Source organism: Cololabis saira, chromosome 1 (genome assembly GCF_033807715.1).
Source record: "Cololabis saira isolate AMF1-May2022 chromosome 1, fColSai1.1, whole genome shotgun sequence".
Classification (NCBI taxonomy): Eukaryota; Metazoa; Chordata; class Actinopteri; order Beloniformes; family Belonidae; genus Cololabis; species Cololabis saira.
Genome location: NC_084587.1, coordinates 23,884,483 through 23,902,200, shown reverse-complemented (window position 1 = coordinate 23,902,200; position 17,718 = coordinate 23,884,483). Strand labels below are relative to the sequence as shown.

General features: G+C 40.2%; 1 protein-coding gene across 4 annotated transcripts in view; it reads left to right on the top strand.

Moving 5' to 3' along the window:
- fbxw7 (F-box and WD repeat domain containing 7) overlaps positions 1–17,718 on the top strand; it is a 117,335-nt gene that overhangs the window by 86,521 nt on the left and 13,096 nt on the right. For all 4 annotated transcript variants that reach the window (XM_061718602.1, XM_061718594.1, XM_061718588.1 and 1 more), the window contains 6 exons: positions 8,397–8,479; positions 9,783–9,924; positions 15,023–15,157; positions 16,035–16,158; positions 16,322–16,458; positions 17,111–17,224. In XM_061718602.1, coding sequence (XP_061574586.1) covers positions 8,397–8,479; positions 9,783–9,924; positions 15,023–15,157; positions 16,035–16,158; positions 16,322–16,458; positions 17,111–17,224 — 735 coding nt within the window. The remainder of the gene's footprint in view (positions 1–8,396; positions 8,480–9,782; positions 9,925–15,022; positions 15,158–16,034; positions 16,159–16,321; positions 16,459–17,110; positions 17,225–17,718) is intronic.

Genomic DNA, 17,718 nt, shown 5'->3' with positions numbered 1-17,718 from the left:
TGTAAAGGTTGCACCGGCACGGAGTATCAAGAGGGCCTTCCCCATGAGAGCCACCTTAAACACACACAGACCAAGCTCCAGACGCTCTGTCTCATGCACCCTGGCCTCTGTTTTTGAACTGTTTTGTCTACGGTGTTGAGAAGGTGACTAAAAGGCTGAAGTCGCAACAGACTACGTTTTTTTTTTGTTTTTTTTTCTTTCTTTTTTTCAAATAAGAATTCTTGCATGTTACTTTCACTTGCTGCTGTTTGCTTTATGTAGTCTAATTGGCTTGCGTAAAGCCTTTGGGGCTGTCTCTAATCACATTAATATCTTTATCTCCTAATTTCTCACAATACTCCTGGCAAACTGACAGATTTTTTTTCCTCCTTTTTGCTCTTCTTTTTTCTGCAAACTCTGAAATCCCCTCCCTGTGCCAGGTCACAGAGTTATTACAGGTGTAAGCCAGGAGGTTTTTTTTTTCCGTTTTAATCTGCCAGATCTCAGTGCTTCATCTGTGAATACAGCCCTCTCCATGACCCTGCAGTGTATCCCTTGATTCAGTGGTCTAATGATGATGTCTTGTGGTGGTCAAGAAAAGCAAATACTGATTTAATTTTGAAACTAATGGTGTGCTCGAAGGTGGTATGCATTTGCTATTAACAGTTAAACCATTTGAGGCCATTCCTGAGTATTTTGAGCTGCTTTGGTTTTGATGTTAATATCCACTTAAATTAGTTTACCATTGTAAAAATGTTTTAAAGCAGTCTCCCCTGTAGGAGTTTATACTTAGTTTATGTAATGTACATACTGCATAAACTCTGCTGCAAAATGTGAAATTAAATCTTTATTTTTTAAATGTAATTATATCTGCAAATGTACAGCTTTTGGGTGTTATTATATATCCATGCAGAGCTAGTCACATCACCGTTTATGGGGAGACTTAAAGGGTTTTAAGGATATAAACTATTGTTTACTGGATTCCAGCGACATTTAAACTACACTGAATGCCACTGACTATAAATAGCAGCCGCTGTTTTTAATGGATAAATGTTTGCTCTTCGCTTCTCTAAAGTGATAAAATAAACAGCCCCTGGTGCGCAAATCCGGTGTACTTAAACAAAAGTTAAAGCAGCGCCATAATTGGTGATTTCCGTGATGGTTCCTTTTAAAACAACATTTAAAGGTTTGACAGTTTGCATTCACTTGCAGCAAAGTGTTAATTTATTCACAAACTAAAGCTGCCATCATGAGCTATTTTATCCTTTTCTCACTTTTTTTTTCTTTTGTTTTTTTTTTTAAAGATATGTTGTGAAGCTACCACAAGTGCATATGGTTCTTGAGTGGGCAGGCGCAGTCAGCCATGCAAATAAAAATACTGACCTGCAGATAAGCAGCTGCAGCATACATGGATCGATTCCCATGTTTTCAGGCATGAGATCTCTGGACATGGATGTTGTATATCCATGTTTTCTTCAATGCAGTTTGGTGTGTTTACATATGGATGAGTGCAGGTGCTGAAATGCAAATTCAGATAATTCACAATTTGTAAATACAAGCACCCATCAAAGTCATGTTGCACTGTCTTATCAAAGATGTTGCATAGTGAATCCTCATTTTATGAGGCATGAACTGTTCTTGAACAAGATAGAGATACTTGAACAGTTTTTTTTTTTTATCTACTTCAGGGTCAGGATAATCTATTGAATGTGGTATTCTCCGATTCCAGCCTTGCAAAATGTATGCATTTGCGAATATTTCTGGTATCTAGGATATTCTTGACATGCATTTGATTGTAGTTGTCCTAATATTTTGAGGTAAAAAATAATAATAATGCAAATAAAAAAAAAAAAAAAAAAAAAAAAAATATATATATATATATATATATATATATATATATATATATATATATATATATATATATATATATATATATATATATATATATATATATATATATATATATTCTAGTAATGGCGTGACAGCACCTGTGTCCAACTGGACTCTCAGCAGTCTGACCGGCACTTATCCAGCTGAACCCTCCTATGGGATTTTGTGTTGTGCTGGTGTTGTTTTCTCAGATGTAAGTCGCTTTGGATAAAAGCGTCTGCTAAATGACAGTACTAGTAGTAGTAGCTACAAATAAAGCCAGAAATCTTGGTGTAATTTTTGACTCAGACCTGAACTTCAAAGGCCATCTAAAGTTTATCACTAAATCTGCCTATTACCACCTAAAAACAATGCTAGAATTAAGGGGATTCTGTCTAAACAAGACATGGAAAAACGTATTCATTCATTCATTTTCAGTAGGTTGGATTATTGCAATGGCATCTTTACAGGCCTTAACAAGAAATCCATCAGGCAGCTGCAGCTGATCCAGAACGCCGCCAGAGTCCTTACAAACACCAGGAAACTGGACCATATTACACCGGTCATGAAATCACTACACTGGCTTCCAGTGAGTCAAAGGATAGAGTTTAAAATCTTACTGCTGGTCTACAAAGACCTGAATGGTCTTGGACCAAAATACATGCTTGATCTGTTAGTTCCTATGAAGCTCCCAGACCCCTGAGGTTCATCTGGATCTGGTTTGTTGTGGTTCCCAAGAACCAGAACCAAGCAAGGTGAGGCAGCGTTCAGTTATTCTGCTCCTCACCGGTGGAACAAACTTCCTGTAGACCTGAGGTCTGCTCCAACTGTCAGCTCCTTTAAATCAGGCCTAAAAACATCACTGTTTACTGAAGCGTACTCTTAAATTAAATACTTACCTGCTGTACTCTACTGCCCTTATTTTTAACAACTTGTGCTTTTTATTATTTTACCTCTTTTCTTATCATTTTATTTCATTTATTTAGTATTTAAGCGTACTCTTAAATTAAATACTCTCTGAAAACCGCGAATGAGATGTGTACCTCGGGTACTGTACTGCCTTTAGTTTTCAGCAACTTGTGCTTTTTATTATTTTACCTTCTTTTCTCATAATTTTATCTCATTTTATTTGTTATTTACTGTTTAATTGTGTCTTGCCGCTTTTAATGTCGATGTAAAGCACTTTGAATTACCTTTTGTTGAATTGTGCTATATAAATAAACTTGCGTAGTAGTAGTAGTATTAGTATACAACGGAGTATTAGGGCCAAACTAAGACAAAAAAAGGAAATTACGAGAATAAAGTCATAATAATATGAGAATAAAGTCGTAAAATTACGAGAATAAAGTCATAATATTTTGAGAATAAAGTTGTAATATTTTGAGAATAAAGTCGTAATATTACGAGAATACAGTCGTAATATTACGAGAATACAGTCGTAATATTAAATATATTATTAATATAACTTCACATGATGCTCAATATTCCTCATTTTAACACAGGGAGAAGATGCTCTTCCTGTTAGAGTTCTCATAAATTATATTCTCATAATATTACGACTTTATTTTCATAAATTACGACTTTATTCTCGTAATGTTACGACTTTATTCTCGTAATATTACGACTTTATTCTCGCAACACTACGACTTTATTCTCGCAACACTATGACTTTATTCTCGTAATTGTACGACTTTATTCTCATTAAATTATGACTTTATTCTCGTAATATCCCTTTTTTTTTTCTTAGTTTGGCCCTAATTCTCCGTCGTATTAGTAGGTATCCCTGATTTTCTATAATATTCAGAACGTTGGTGACTATAAAAAAATGTAGTGAGTAGAAAGAATATTCCCATCTGTTGTGTGAAGAAGTCTGCATTTAAACGCATACTCTTCCATTTAATCCATTTCATGCAATTAGAGGTGAGATTGCCTCCCATGTTGTGCTTTTTCTGCAACAAGTGGGGTCTCCTTTGATGCGGAGAAACCGTCAAGGCTGATTTATGGTTCCGCGTTACACCAACGCAGAGCCTACGGCGTAGGCTCTGCGTTGGTGTAACGCGGAACCATAAATCAGGCTTCAGGCGCGCTGGCGGCTCCCGGGTCGCAGAGGATGCGCTGCACACGGTTCTGGATGCAGGACTGCACCATTTCCGCCGCGTCCACCGGGGAGGCTGTAATCCGATCCTGTTCGGAGGAGCCTGTGAAGAGGAAGAGGGCACTGCTCTGCGCTGTGACGCTCTCCATCCACTCCTCCCCCTTCCCTGCGAGTGTCACCCTCTTCCTCCCTCATCTCTTCACTCCCTGCTCTGCGAGGCTGCACGGCGCACAAGCCTCCGGAATCGTCGCATCGCATTGTTTCCCCCCAATCGACCCAATCTTCCCCCTCTTTTAGTTAAGTCGACGTGCCACGGAGGAGATTTTTCTTTCTTTTTCTTTTTTTCTCCAAATATCTCGCCCCCTCTGCGAATGCCTCTATCGTGGGAACACAGTGCTCGCTCGGCAGCCCGGTGACGTGCCCGAGCATGTCCACACCGCAGACGGATTTACCTGAAAGTGCGCTGCCCTCCTGCCGTCTCCGCGATCTCCACACCTCGCCCGCACATTTGGACTTCACCGCTTTTCATTGAAGGAAAGGGGAGAAAAAAGAAGAAGAAGAAAAAGGAGGGTGGAGGGGGGGAGAAACACACCAGATTACAAGGATGGGGTTCTACGGCACTTTAAAGATGATTTTCTACAAAGTAAGTAGGATTTGTGCTGCCGCCGTGTCACCTCCAGCACATCCTCATCTGTCATTATTCAGTGTTTGCCTCGCGCTGTCGCCCACATTATTCTGACGCGCCTCTCACGGCAGATTGTTGCGGCCACTGCGGAGGATGAGCAGCAGAAGCAGAAACCCCCAGAGACGCCTCTTTAATTGCCTGGGCCTTAATATTATGTTACAGCACCGTTAAACGTTGTAAAGACAACGCTGCGTTTTGGCATCCCTTCCCTTCATAGTAACTTCTGGTGTTTTTTTTTTTTTTTTTTTAAATAAACGTGCCATTTTAATTGTGATCTGCGTTGGCTCTATCTGTGTGGGATAAAAAAATAGTCAGGTTTGTGTAAGGAATATAGATCTCTACAGTCCCTCATCCATGCACAGCTCTGCGCCTGCAGCCAACTGTGGTCCTCCCTTTCTCCCTGTGTGGTATAACGCAGAATATTCTACATTTCCACGACTGATATTGCCTTCATTCGTGTGCAGGACTTTGGCTGTTTTATGTGCCGTCATTTGCAGCAGTTAGTTTCCCTCTGCAACCCTGCCCCGCTCGCCGGGTTTGTTATAATTGTACATTATGCGGCACTGGTTATCTTGCACTGACCAAAGTGACTGTTTGAGATGCACGCTTGTGATCGGTCTGCCTCTGCCTGTTGGAGTAGCCTTTTCTGTGACATTGTGCTCTCGCCTCAGGCTCCAGCCACAGATAATGGGTCACTGTGTCAGACTGTGTGAGGTAGGCTTGGATATACTCAAGGATGTTGGGTGAATCAGGCTGGATTGCACCCACACGATGATACTCCCTGAAACCGAAATGCAGAGTATAAACAAAACGTATGGTAGGGAAGCTATCATTTAGAAAGTTTAATGTAAACAAGCTTGTTAAACATGTAAATGCGCTTTAAAATATCATCCATGATGGCCGATTTTACTCGGCCAATCCTTATGGCATGCTCAGTCAGTGGGTTGAGTCAGTATGTGTCTGTAAATGTTTGCGTAAGTGTATTTTCATCTGTTTTAGTGAAAGTTGTCATTCTGAGATGGAATTGAAGTTTTCCTGTACAGCTTGAATACGTAAAGGCCACTCTTGACATTTAGCAGCACCAGTGGAAACAAAGTTGTTTTTTTTGGGGGGGGGGGGACTAATTCAAACCCATTCTTCTGGTTTGATTGCATTTGGGGTTTCCTAAACTTGGCTGTTCCTTTCAAAATGGTCACTTCGTAGCTTGCAAGTCTTTTTCTGCATCTCATTGGGAAGCTCATAAAAACAACTGCCTGAAGCACTGTTTGAAAAATAGGAGAGTTTTCAAGTGACTGATGCTGCAAGATGTAGCCACCACATTATGTGAGAGCGATTGCCATCTTTAAAATATCATTAACCATCTTCTTATCCATCTGTCGTGCTTTCGGTCAGATAGGGAAAGGGGATCCATCGAGGGGGGGAGGGACAACTCATTGGTAGTGATTTACAAACACCGTGTTCTCTGGTTACTTTTTCCCAGGCTGAAACACAAGAAGAGGCTGGTTACGCTTCTTTTTTTTTTCTTCCCCTCCTCTCTTTTCTCTACTTTATGCCTATGTTTAGTTTGAGGTTTTCTTACACAGACACACACACACAGAGAAAAGGCCAGCCAGTACTTCCCCTTTTTTCTTTTTCTTGCTCTGAAACGCACACACACCCACCCACCGCATGCATACACACACCCAGGTTCTCCTTGGCTACTGAACTGCCATTGCAGTGAGATCACCGCTTAAAGAACAAGGCGGTTGGGTTTAAGAGCCGGGTCTTAACGGCCGTGATTGTCGCACGACTCCCCTTAATCAAGCAAGCTTCAAATATAAACAAGTCTGTCAAAAGCTACGCTCTCACCCAAGCCTTTTAAACACTTGTATTTTGTTTACATTGCTTTTGCCAGATTTCCTGGGGGCATCTCTACACATTTCTCTCATGAATTAGTTGAAGTTTTATGGCTTTCCACTTAGACCTTTTAAGCAGCTTGACACGAGCTGAGTTCTGGGGAAATTCTCACAAATCACTGGTCAGATCAGAGTGATGTCCAGGGGGACACTTAACCTGCAGGTGTTTTCTTATCATGCACACATGCCTGTGTAAGCTTCAGTTGTCTGTCAGTAATTATAGCAAACTGAATGTATAATCCTTATTAAATATTGAGGTTGGGATATAATATTTATTACTAATTCATGGATGTCTTTGCTGATATCCTGCTCACGATTCACCAATTCTGAGGTTATAGAGTTAAAAAAAGAAGGAAAAGAAAAGTCTCTTGCATCTTGCAACCAACTCGCTGTTCTCAACATTCACGTGGCCATGAAGCTTAAACCACAGAAGACAAATACACACATCCAAGCTTTCACCAAATTACAGTGACAAACAGAGGAAAAAAAGCACACATCTTGAGGTAGACGTGTAATCATGCCACTGTAGAGCCAGACAGTATGGAGTCAAGTGTCCAGTGTTGTTTTTTCCTGTGCAGCATACAATCATGCAATAGCAAACCTGCATCGAAATAACACAGTTTGCGTCATAGGGGAAATTAAACGAACCTCAGTTTCTGGTTTCTATATTTCATCACCTTATTGGCATCATTTTCCGACTCAAGTTTTGTTTCTAGCTGGACTGTAAACAAAAGCTTCCATATAATTTTTGCCACAAGTTCTGTACTTGGATGTGGGGAAAAAAACCCACGAGCCCCCAGGGTGAGAATGAGACACACAGTGGAAATTTAAAAATGGTTTTTAATGACAACTGATTGCTTTTATAAGTGAATATGCCACTGCTAATCCGTGGCTTTATTTCAAATTTAGCAAAGCTTTTTTCCTTAACAATGGTCATAATCAATGAAATACCAGGGGCAGCTTGTCATATTCTGCATCTTATTTTGACTGGACACTAAAAGGGAAAGAAAAAAAGAAATCAGTGTTGACTTATTCAGCTAGCTTGTTTATTCATCAGAGCCTGGCGAGGGGATGGTGATCACTTGCATGTGCGTTGTGAAGTCTTGCCAGAGAGTGTAGCAGGCATGGGATGAAGAAAATTGCCTTGCCCAGGCCTTGACACACACTCCTTTGTTCACACAGCGGGGTAGGTGGTAACAGAGACAGGGTGGTGTGCGCATATGCAGGTGATGGAGAATAACAAAGAACTGACTAGCTTGTTTTTGTATGTGAAGTGTCTCTATGATTCACACTGTCAAAGAATGTCCCCACCCCACCCTTCTCCATACTTTCCCTGCAAGAGTTCTCATATATTGTGCTTATTATGTGTGCAAGTACAGGCTGTATCCTTGGAGTTAGGGTGTGAATGTGTTTGTCTGCCTCTGGATATTATTGCACGTCTGGTTGCCCAGGGATCACTGTTCACTTCATGTGGTTATCATGGTTGAGGAGGAAAACAAAGTTAAGCACAGCACTGGAACGCAACTGCTGACTGTTTGCCATTATCTCCACGATGTTGGGTGTCTTATCTGCATGTGGGTCACACCTTTTTTGTCTTTTTTGTTACGGAACATGATGGGAAATTGAATCACCCGCAGTGCAATAAGTGGAATCTACCATTTAGTTGTTGCTATACTGCTGTTTGTATTTTTAATGTGCTTTATTTCAGACTTAATGTCAACAAAGTCTGTAATTAGCAAAAGCAATTTTCTATGTCTGGCGTTCTCTGTCAATATACTCACTCCCCCCCTTTTTTAATTTTTACATTTTTATGTGACTAAATGTACACTCCTCCAGTGATAACCTTTTTTCCCCCCCTTTATTTCTCTCACAGATGAAGAGGAAGTTGGAACCTGGCCCCGAGGTCCGATCTTTCCCTTCAGGAAAAAAGCCCTGCAAAGGTCCAGAATATCCAAGGTATAATTGGAGATTTTATTTATTTATTTTTATTTTTTTCCCTTTTCAAACATAAGGTGGTGTTCTGCACAAGGGTAGAAATGCAGCCTCCATCCGTTTTCTTTGGGCTGTGGTGTCCTGCCTTTGTTTTCCCATCTGCTGCACATATACTAATTGAGCCAACCATGAAAGGAAATCAAAACTGTTGTGGTTAAAAAACAAAGATACCGTGTGTGTCCTCAAAGAGAACAATGCTTCATGTTTCATTGTATCTGCAGCATCAGGACACCAGTCCCAGATGTTTTTATTGCACTGAATATTTAATGCATGTATTCGCATGTAGCTCCTTTTAAAATTCCAACTCAACGTCACCACTTAACCGTAAATGTTGCTATACAACTGGCTCCTTCTCAGTATCCTCCCCCATTAAAAATGAATCAATAATGAAATCGACCCCCAGTTTCCCATTTTGCTGTCAGCAAACAGAATCCAAAGCGCTGAGGGAGTTGTGAGGGGGTTCCCACTGTGTGGTTTGTCCTGCTGCCCTAAAATTACAATAATACATGGGTTTCTTTTGAAGTAATGTGCCAGTTTTGACATCCAGACATGAGAGTATTTTGGCTGAATAGAAATCTGTGAAATTGCACATTTTGAAATCTTCAGTCAGAGGAATTTGTCTGCTTGCCAGTCTTGCTAGCCGTTCCTTGCTAAAAATCCGCAAATAATCCTTTCATAGAGAAGGTTGTTTTTTTGTTTGTTGAAATGGCTTTAAAGGGGTATCAATTCAGTGTTCAATTCAGTCTGTAGCTTTAGTGTTTCTCTTATTTAGCGTATTTTTAGTGTTTTGGTGCATTTTATATGGTGCTTTAATATTTAATTTTTATTTATTGTGTTTCTATAGTTCTCCAACTCTTTCCGTTATGTAATTATATTACATGAATTATGACTTGGTAGAGCAAGTGCAGGAGATTTTACCCTTTACCCCGCAACAATAAATCTGCTATGTTCCCCTCTTAACCTTTCCATAAAAACCGAAAGGAGTTAATTTAGGAGAGTGCAATACAATAAAAAGATACTTTTTAGTTTGCCAGCAGAACAGGTTTTGGGACTCTATTGCCAATGCAAATCTGATGCTTTTGTTTTAAAACTCATAATTTTTAAATGTCTCATTTGCTTTTTTCTAATGACATTGTGTATGTTATTGTGCCTCGTGAGAGCAGTGCTTGCACCTCCCCCTCTGCTACCTGCCGTGGGCTATTTGCCTCTAAATGTCTTGTATGCTGTTGATATTTGAAGGCGTTTTGTTTTGTCTGGAAACTTGCAGCCCGACAGGAATTGTCCCATGTCCAGGCACACCCACCACATTTGGCCACATCAGAACAGCCAATGGTCAGGGCCAACAGAGGCGACGAAAGACCTCAATCCAGCCGCCCACAGGTCTCCAGGAATGGCTCCGAACATTTCAGGTGAGCACACGGGACTTTTCTTCTTCTTTCTCTCCCTGGGCAGCACTGAACCCTCAAGCAAAGGCTAATCAAAAAGCAGATGTTGTGCCCAATCATTGCTCCCTCAGTGTCGGAGATAATTGCTACCGTGTTGTTTTGGCCCACCACATTACCATAGGTACTGTAGCATGGAATTGGGTTAAGCTGTGCACTACCTTTGAGATTAAAAAGCAGAGGTATAGCGTCACACAAGTGGGGTAGAGTCGTGGTCTGTATTAAGGTATTCTTCTGCATGCTCTGAAACTGACAACTGCAGTGTGAAAGTCGGTGATAAATCAAGTTGGTATAAATAGTATTTAGTAATAGTATTTTTTTTATTTCTTATAAAAACTTGAGTTGCACTTTAAAAATAGAATAGATTTAGAATATCTTTGTCATTGTATAATATGACAATGTCTAGCCGCAAAATGAGACAAAAAAGTGATTAAAAGATAAAACAATTAATGTAATTAAGCAAAATATAAAATCAATAGTGTAGTTGCACATTTTCATATAGATTTAATGATACTCACATATTCACACATATTATAATAAAAACATGTCCAATATGAGCGTACCACTGTATTTTTATCAGAAGAAATGTTGGCATTCATAATCATTTATATACATTGTTCCCTGTTAACCTGTGATAAATACACCCACCATTATACTGATGAGTTATTTTTTAAACAAGGATATAATGTAAGATGTGTAAAAACATAGGGCAACATTGCACTAACCTTTCCTAACCATATGTCATACTTAAAAATATTTGATATTATTCGCTGAAGTGTTGCAGCATATGCTATAATTCAGGAATGGATGTCTCTTTTTGTTAAGCATCGAAAATCAATACATTAAACTAAAGCTTCATCAACTATGGACCTTTTGTCATTGTACAGCTGAGGAATAGTTTGCTTCGTCCCAGAGACTCTGGTATGACTTATTTTCACTCATTAGTCTGAATCAAAGTCTAATGTTTTATTGTCTGCTCTGCTGTACGGTCGTATCTTCTGAGATGAAACAGGCCAAGACATTTGTGACATTTCCAAAGTACTTGACTTCAATTTTGCACATCGTGCAAGTTACAAGAGTAACGTCTGGCTCGCTCTTTCCCAGAATACTGTCACTGAAGACGTGACTGGCTGCATTTTCAGGCCAATTCAAATTTCCTGCTGCTCCATATTGACTATCAACATCTAAAGCCACATCGAAGATTATCAATTCATTAACAGTCTCAGACACAAGTAGTTTGAGGAAAAAAAGAAGCTAACTTCACCAGCTCTTGTCTTTACACCACCACTAAAAAGGCCACGTAACATAGATTTATATCTTGTTAGACATAAGTTCAAATGACTTCAGACATCAACAAAATAGATGTAATTCTGACCATATGAACCTTTGTGTCCCCCTAATTTCCCAAATAAGAATTTCCTTGGATTTCATTATCCGAGAGAATATAAATGCATCGTCTTTTAATGTCTGGTTGAAGCCGTGACACCTCAGTGTTTATTTTGCTGCCTCGGTCTTTAATCTTACGGCGCAGCTTACAGGCAACTAAACCTCAAACCTACATTCTGTTCATTCCCTCTTCCAGTCCCAGCTCGCACATAACTGCTGGAAAACACAAACACAACTATGAAACACCTTACTTTACCTGTTCAGAAAATACTGCTGTGGTATTTTGTGCTCTCAAAGTAAAAAAACGCCTATTCATATCAGCATCATGTTACACTTTAGATTAGTTGGACATACATGGGAAATAATTTAATTCTACCGCTGGTAGGTTTTTTTCTCTCCCAGATGTTTGTTGGATTATGTGGTATTATAGCCAGTTGACTTGTTACCTTTTGAAAATTGTCATCAAAAGGTAACAAAATGTAATGCTAAAGCTCATTAAATTGTGTATCATTTGTGTGAAAGAGACAGAAAATAAATAAAAGCCTAAAAAAAAAATGAGCCTGTTGCCTCAGCCTTCAGATAAATTTGTCATATTAAACTGACAAAATGTTTTCTGCTGAATTTCATCAAAGCAGTTCTGTAATAAAAGACAAAAATAGGATTTATAGTGTCCCTCAAATGAGTCCTGCTTATTCTGATCAAAGTTCACTTTTGTTATTGTCAACTTTTCAAGAACATAGTATTGAGTTATAATATGATACGTACAATTTCTATTATGCTTATTTTGCCAGATGCTCATTATAATCTTTAGTTGATCAGAATGGATGTGGGTGGTTTATTATTACTGGTTTTTATTTGTTGAAGTAGATCTCGCTCAGAGCGACTCTTTAGATTAAACTAATGCTGAACTCGTTTAGACAGACTTGCGTGTGATCCTCCAACAGCGCGCAGCCCGGCGTTAATAATGCATATGTGCGTTGAACACTTGTTGTCTATACTGGTTATCTTGCAGCTGTGGAGCGAGTTAACAACATTGTTAAATTGTGCAACCTACTGTTTTCACGGTGCAGACATCTTCTTCCAACAATACAGCCGAGCTGGCAGCACAGTCAGGATATTAGCGGGGGATGGAGAGAGCAAATCCGCCTATGATAAAAATGTTGCAGTCACGGATCTGTTAATCCCAGCTGTCTCCGGTGGAAGTTTTACAAACTTCCAGGTGAGGGATGTCTTGGTGGCTGGCGGTAATCCTCAACTTTTTATCACTGTGGCTGCACAAAATCAATCCACTGAGTGTTCACTTTTTCATGGGTTTTCTCAGCAGGTACATAGCTCTCACTTACCTCGACCACAGACAAATAATCTAAGGTGCATCACTCAAACCCTTTGTGCGTTACTCCAATAACCTTTGAGCCTACAGTCTCCTAATAGCTGCAGGACCAGATTAACTTGGTTTAAGTGGAGGTGGAAGGGTTAGCGTTGTTTCAATTGAAATACCTACTCTGCTGTGTCATGGAGCTATGATTTCATACCTGCCTGATTTCATACCTTTTTTCTTCTTATAAACTGTAAGAAGAAAAAAAAACACAGCTACTAAATTGATAACAAGATAGTTCTCAGGTAAAAACCTTCAATGGACGATTACCTAGCTCTGCCCAGATAGCATTTTATGGGATCCTGAGCTCTTGCAGAAGATCACAATAAATATTCAAGGCTTTGTCTTCTGCTGCGGGGAGGGCGAAGGAATGTGGCCCACACGGGAGCTTCAGTGTGATTCACCAACACGATACCAAACAGTGGAGGTACACATGCACGTGAAGGGTACACACACTCAGCCACAAGTTCTGTGTCGAGAGGAACATGAGAACAAATTAGTTTGTGCGAGAGACCAACTAAGGTGTGTGCAGCAGAAGAGCGCAAGCTGGAAGGAAAAAATAATAATTTGTATGTTGGTGAACAAAAATAGTCAACCAATGCTTTGGGGAAGGAGTTTATTTGCCAACTTGTCACTCAGTTTAAAGTGGACCACACAGCTGAAGTCTGACTTTCCTGCTGCAGCGAGTGACCAACTCATTCGCAGCAGCAGGAACTGGCTGTTTGCTTTTTTTTTTCAATTTACTTCATGATATCAGAGTCGGGCTTTAATCCTTGTTTCAGCAGTAGCACTGAGGTCACAGATATATTTAGTTTCATACTTTTGAAGAAGAACTAACATTTTGCTGTTAGAGGGCTCAAATATCAGATTCCCTTTTTTGCTTTTTTGTTGGATGAACCTGGGGTGTTAAGTCTGTTTGAACTGAAATGCAGTAGTCTGTGGGAGAAAGTTGAACACACAAGTGGGGGGTGCACGGTCCTCTGCTTGGGAGGGGGTCTCCGAACCTTCTGGTTGGTTTCACAACCGCCCCAAATTACAGGTGGAGTGAACGTGCCAGGCTTTCCATCCTGCATCGTAACCTGTAATCACTGTTTAGTGCTCTATAGGGCAAAACAGCTGCAGCTGCTGGTATTAACATACAGTTGGACTATAATTCAGCAGCAACTGTTAAACAACTAAAAGCTGAAGTTGAAGAAATAAGCTGCTCCCAGATGTTTACATTTTGCTCTGATGTGTTGACTGTTGGAATGATGCAGCTGCCTCGATAAACTCTGCTGCTGGAGAGGTGGGAACACTCGCCGCACAGGACAGGTTGTCCAGGGTGTTTGCATCAAAGATGGCGGTGAACTGTAACGACCATCACACAAAACCCCAAAAGACGTCATCAGTTCACGCCCACATGTTGCTGTGCTATAGACGATGTTCTGATGGAAGTGTTGCCATCTTTGATAAACAAGTCCTCAGAGATCTTTTATCCTCTTACAGTTTATACTGTGGAGCTGCAAAATGAAGATTGACCAGCGTGAAAGAAACGGCATAAAAAGCAAGGTGCTTATAATGCTTTAGATAACTTAAAACCATACTACAGCTGCAGAATGTAGTGACATAGTATGAAGAATAAGGACAAAGTTGGCACTAGTGGGTCACAAGGAAACTACAGTTTCATTCGGTTTCTTTGATGTATCTGTAACTGGCCCTGTGGAGAACATCAGTCTGTCTACAATTGTTTGGTTTTCCCAAGGACATGTGATGCAAATTCCTACATTTAAAAAGTAGCGTAGTTACTTTTAAGAAGCCTATTGAACATAGCCTGTTTGATTGATAGACCTCAATAAAAAGAAATACAATTATCTGTTATAAGACAAATACGCTTTAGAATTGTGTGCAGGTTATTTAAATCAACGATTGAATGGAGTTTCACATGCCATTGTGATTTATAGTAAAACATTTGTAGCATTAATACGTTGTATTTGACTGGAGACAAGTGAAATGCACTGCGAAAAATCATTTCCAAGTAAGTAAAAAGGCTAGTTTAAAAAAAATTAGTCTTGGTTTTTTCTAGTGGATAGACTGTTTTTGCTAGTTTTTAAGAAATTTAGTCAAGAGACATTTTCTTACCCCGTTGGTAAAGAAGTTTTTGCTTAATATAAGAATATTTCACTGGATTTAGGAATATGTGGCTCATTTCTCAGTTCATGGTTCTGTATTTTCCAGTCATCTCTTGCTTTGCAACAACCGTGCTTCCTGCTGGCATCATCAAACATTGAACTTTAAACTATATTTCAACTTCTGTGCACATTTCAGAGCTGGACTGGCCCAGAGAAGCTGCTGGCGCTGGATGAGTTAATCGACAGCTGTGAGCCCACACAAGTCAAGCATATGATGCAGGTGATTGAGCCGCAGTTTCAGCGAGACTTCATCTCCCTGCTGCCCAAAGAGGTGAGTCCCTCTCTCGCTCTTATTCTCTGCTGCCCGAGCTCCCACAGGAATCCTTACTCATGAACTACTCCCTTCAGCCTTAGTGTTACTGCAGTGATCACTTCAAGGCATCCTGCGTGGGAGCCTTGCTTTCTATCTGAGGTGACACATTGATAATTAGATGAGATTAAGTGATAATCGAAACTATCAACAGCTTTTGCTGTAAACTTTGAAAGCAGTTATAAACTGTTGATTTAGAAAGACTTGTAGATGATCAAAGTATGTCTTTGTCAGCACTCTGGATGTTTTTAATTTTTAATTGAATTGCTTTTCCTCGACGCTGTAATTATGTTAAAAGCACTGGGCAGTTTCTCTAAAATAGATTATTATTCATTATAGTAAGATGTGTAATGGATAAATCCGATTAAACACATGACTGTTACTTTGGATTTGCTATGCATTTTCTTTGAATCAAGATTCCCTCACGCTTTTGGAACAATGCAAAGAACCAATAAAAAAACGTGGATACAATTTCCCTTCCCTTTCCCTTTTGTCAAGAACAGCATAAGAATAGGCTTAGAATAATAAAAGCTAATTAATGAAGTTGTTCATTGTGCTCTCAAAAACTGTTTCATATCTAACCGATGGCTCCACGCTCCAAATTACGAACAGCTTGGTCAGCAGGTGACTGATTCAAGCTGTTAATATTGTGCATAGGCAGTACTTTATTCTGGAAGGGAGTTTTGGTCTCCAGGTCTTTTTTTTATCGTTGTAATTTAAGTCTTTTTTAGTTTTTCCCTCTCAGATGTGTATACCGTTTAAAACGCCTGTCATTTAAAATGTCTTCCTTTGTCTTCTTTATCATTTACGCTGCCTGTGTTTCCCCGTCTGTCAACAGCTGGCTTTGTATGTGCTGTCATTCCTGGAGCCGAAGGACCTCCTTCAAGCCGCGCAGACGTGTCGCTACTGGCGCATCCTGGCAGAAGACAACCTCCTGTGGAGGGAAAAATGCAGGGAAGAAGGTGGGTCTTGTGCACTCGCCAACACAGGCAGGTGAAAGGTTATCATTCTGTTGCCCAGTGTGAGCACTCCGATAAACGTTCCTTTCAGGAAATTGTTAGATAAATAACCTTTGGCACTGAAAAAGTGTTTTGATCAGACACGGTGCCGTCTCTCTCTAAACAGGCATTGATGAGCCTTTGCTCTTGAAGAAGAGGAAAATTGTCAAGCCTGGTTTCACCCACAGCCCCTGGAAGAGTGCGTACATCAGGCAACACAGAATAGACACTAACTGGAGGAGAGGAGACCTCAAATCACCCAAGGTAACTTTTACTTCAAACTTGAATTCCCCACATATTAGCTGATCTTGAAGATCAGATATGAAGTGGCTTTAAGTCACAGAATAATGGTTCAATAATGGTCTATATTGTGGAGTTGATGGAAAGATAGTTATGAGTCGTCTGCAGTGTTCATGTGGAATAAATTAAAGCAGGGGCACAGGTTCATCTTCTTCAATCTAAAGTTTCCTCTTGTCTTCTATCTGGGCATAGGTTATATTAAAGCCTGACTAGCATGCTAAATTAGGTCCTTCATGGACCTTGAAAGCTTTTGCTGGTTTTTTTCCCCAGGCAGCTACAGGTCATTTTGTGATACTATTGGGATGAGCAAGGTTCCTGTGTTCTTTGTACTCTGTTGCATTGAATTCTCAGTCATTTGCTGAGTAGGCAGTCCCATGGCCCGACAGCAGAGACTGCACATAAACACACACAGCATGCAGCACTTCTAAAAGAGCTTTGTACACCTTCAGCACCAGCTGACATTTTCCTCCCATCTGTTTTTCACTTTGATGTAGAAAGACTCAGAAATGCGCCCCTGTCACTATCAGTTCTTGTTATTTGCTTTGTCATGGCACACCCAGCCCTTTTAATGTCCTCTTTATTGTATCTTTCTCATCATCATCATCATCTCCTCAAGGTGCTGAAAGGTCATGATGACCATGTGATCACTTGCCTCCAGTTCTGTGGGAACCGGATCGTCAGCGGCTCCGACGACAACACGCTGAAGGTCTGGTCGGCTATCACGGGAAAGGTAAGGACTTAGGTTTTTATTTTGTTTGTAAAACTTTAGATTGAGAGCGTCCCGTCTTTTTCAAGTAACTGTAGATGTGGTTGTGTCTGAACATTCTATTTAATCTAAAATATTGATAGAACAGTCCTTAAATAAATTGATATTCTCCAAGATCACCCTGTGGGAGCTCGCCCCCCCCCATAACATTATACACCGGAGATTTTTGCTTTCCATTGATGCAAAGACTGCCTTCAAGTTGAATAGGCTCTGAGCCAACCTGCGATAACATGCATATCAGCATTTGCTGATCCAAACGGATCTCACCAAGGTCACCCGGCATGCACAGAGCTCAGTTTGGCTCTCCTTCACCCAAACACTAATATTTAGATGACAGGTCGGTGAGTTACAGCTGCAGTGGCTCCTTATTCATGAGTCACATCACCAGCAGGCCTCTACTAGTGCCTTAGAGCTACCTGCGCTCAGAGCGACAGCACGGATGCAGAGAATATCAGATG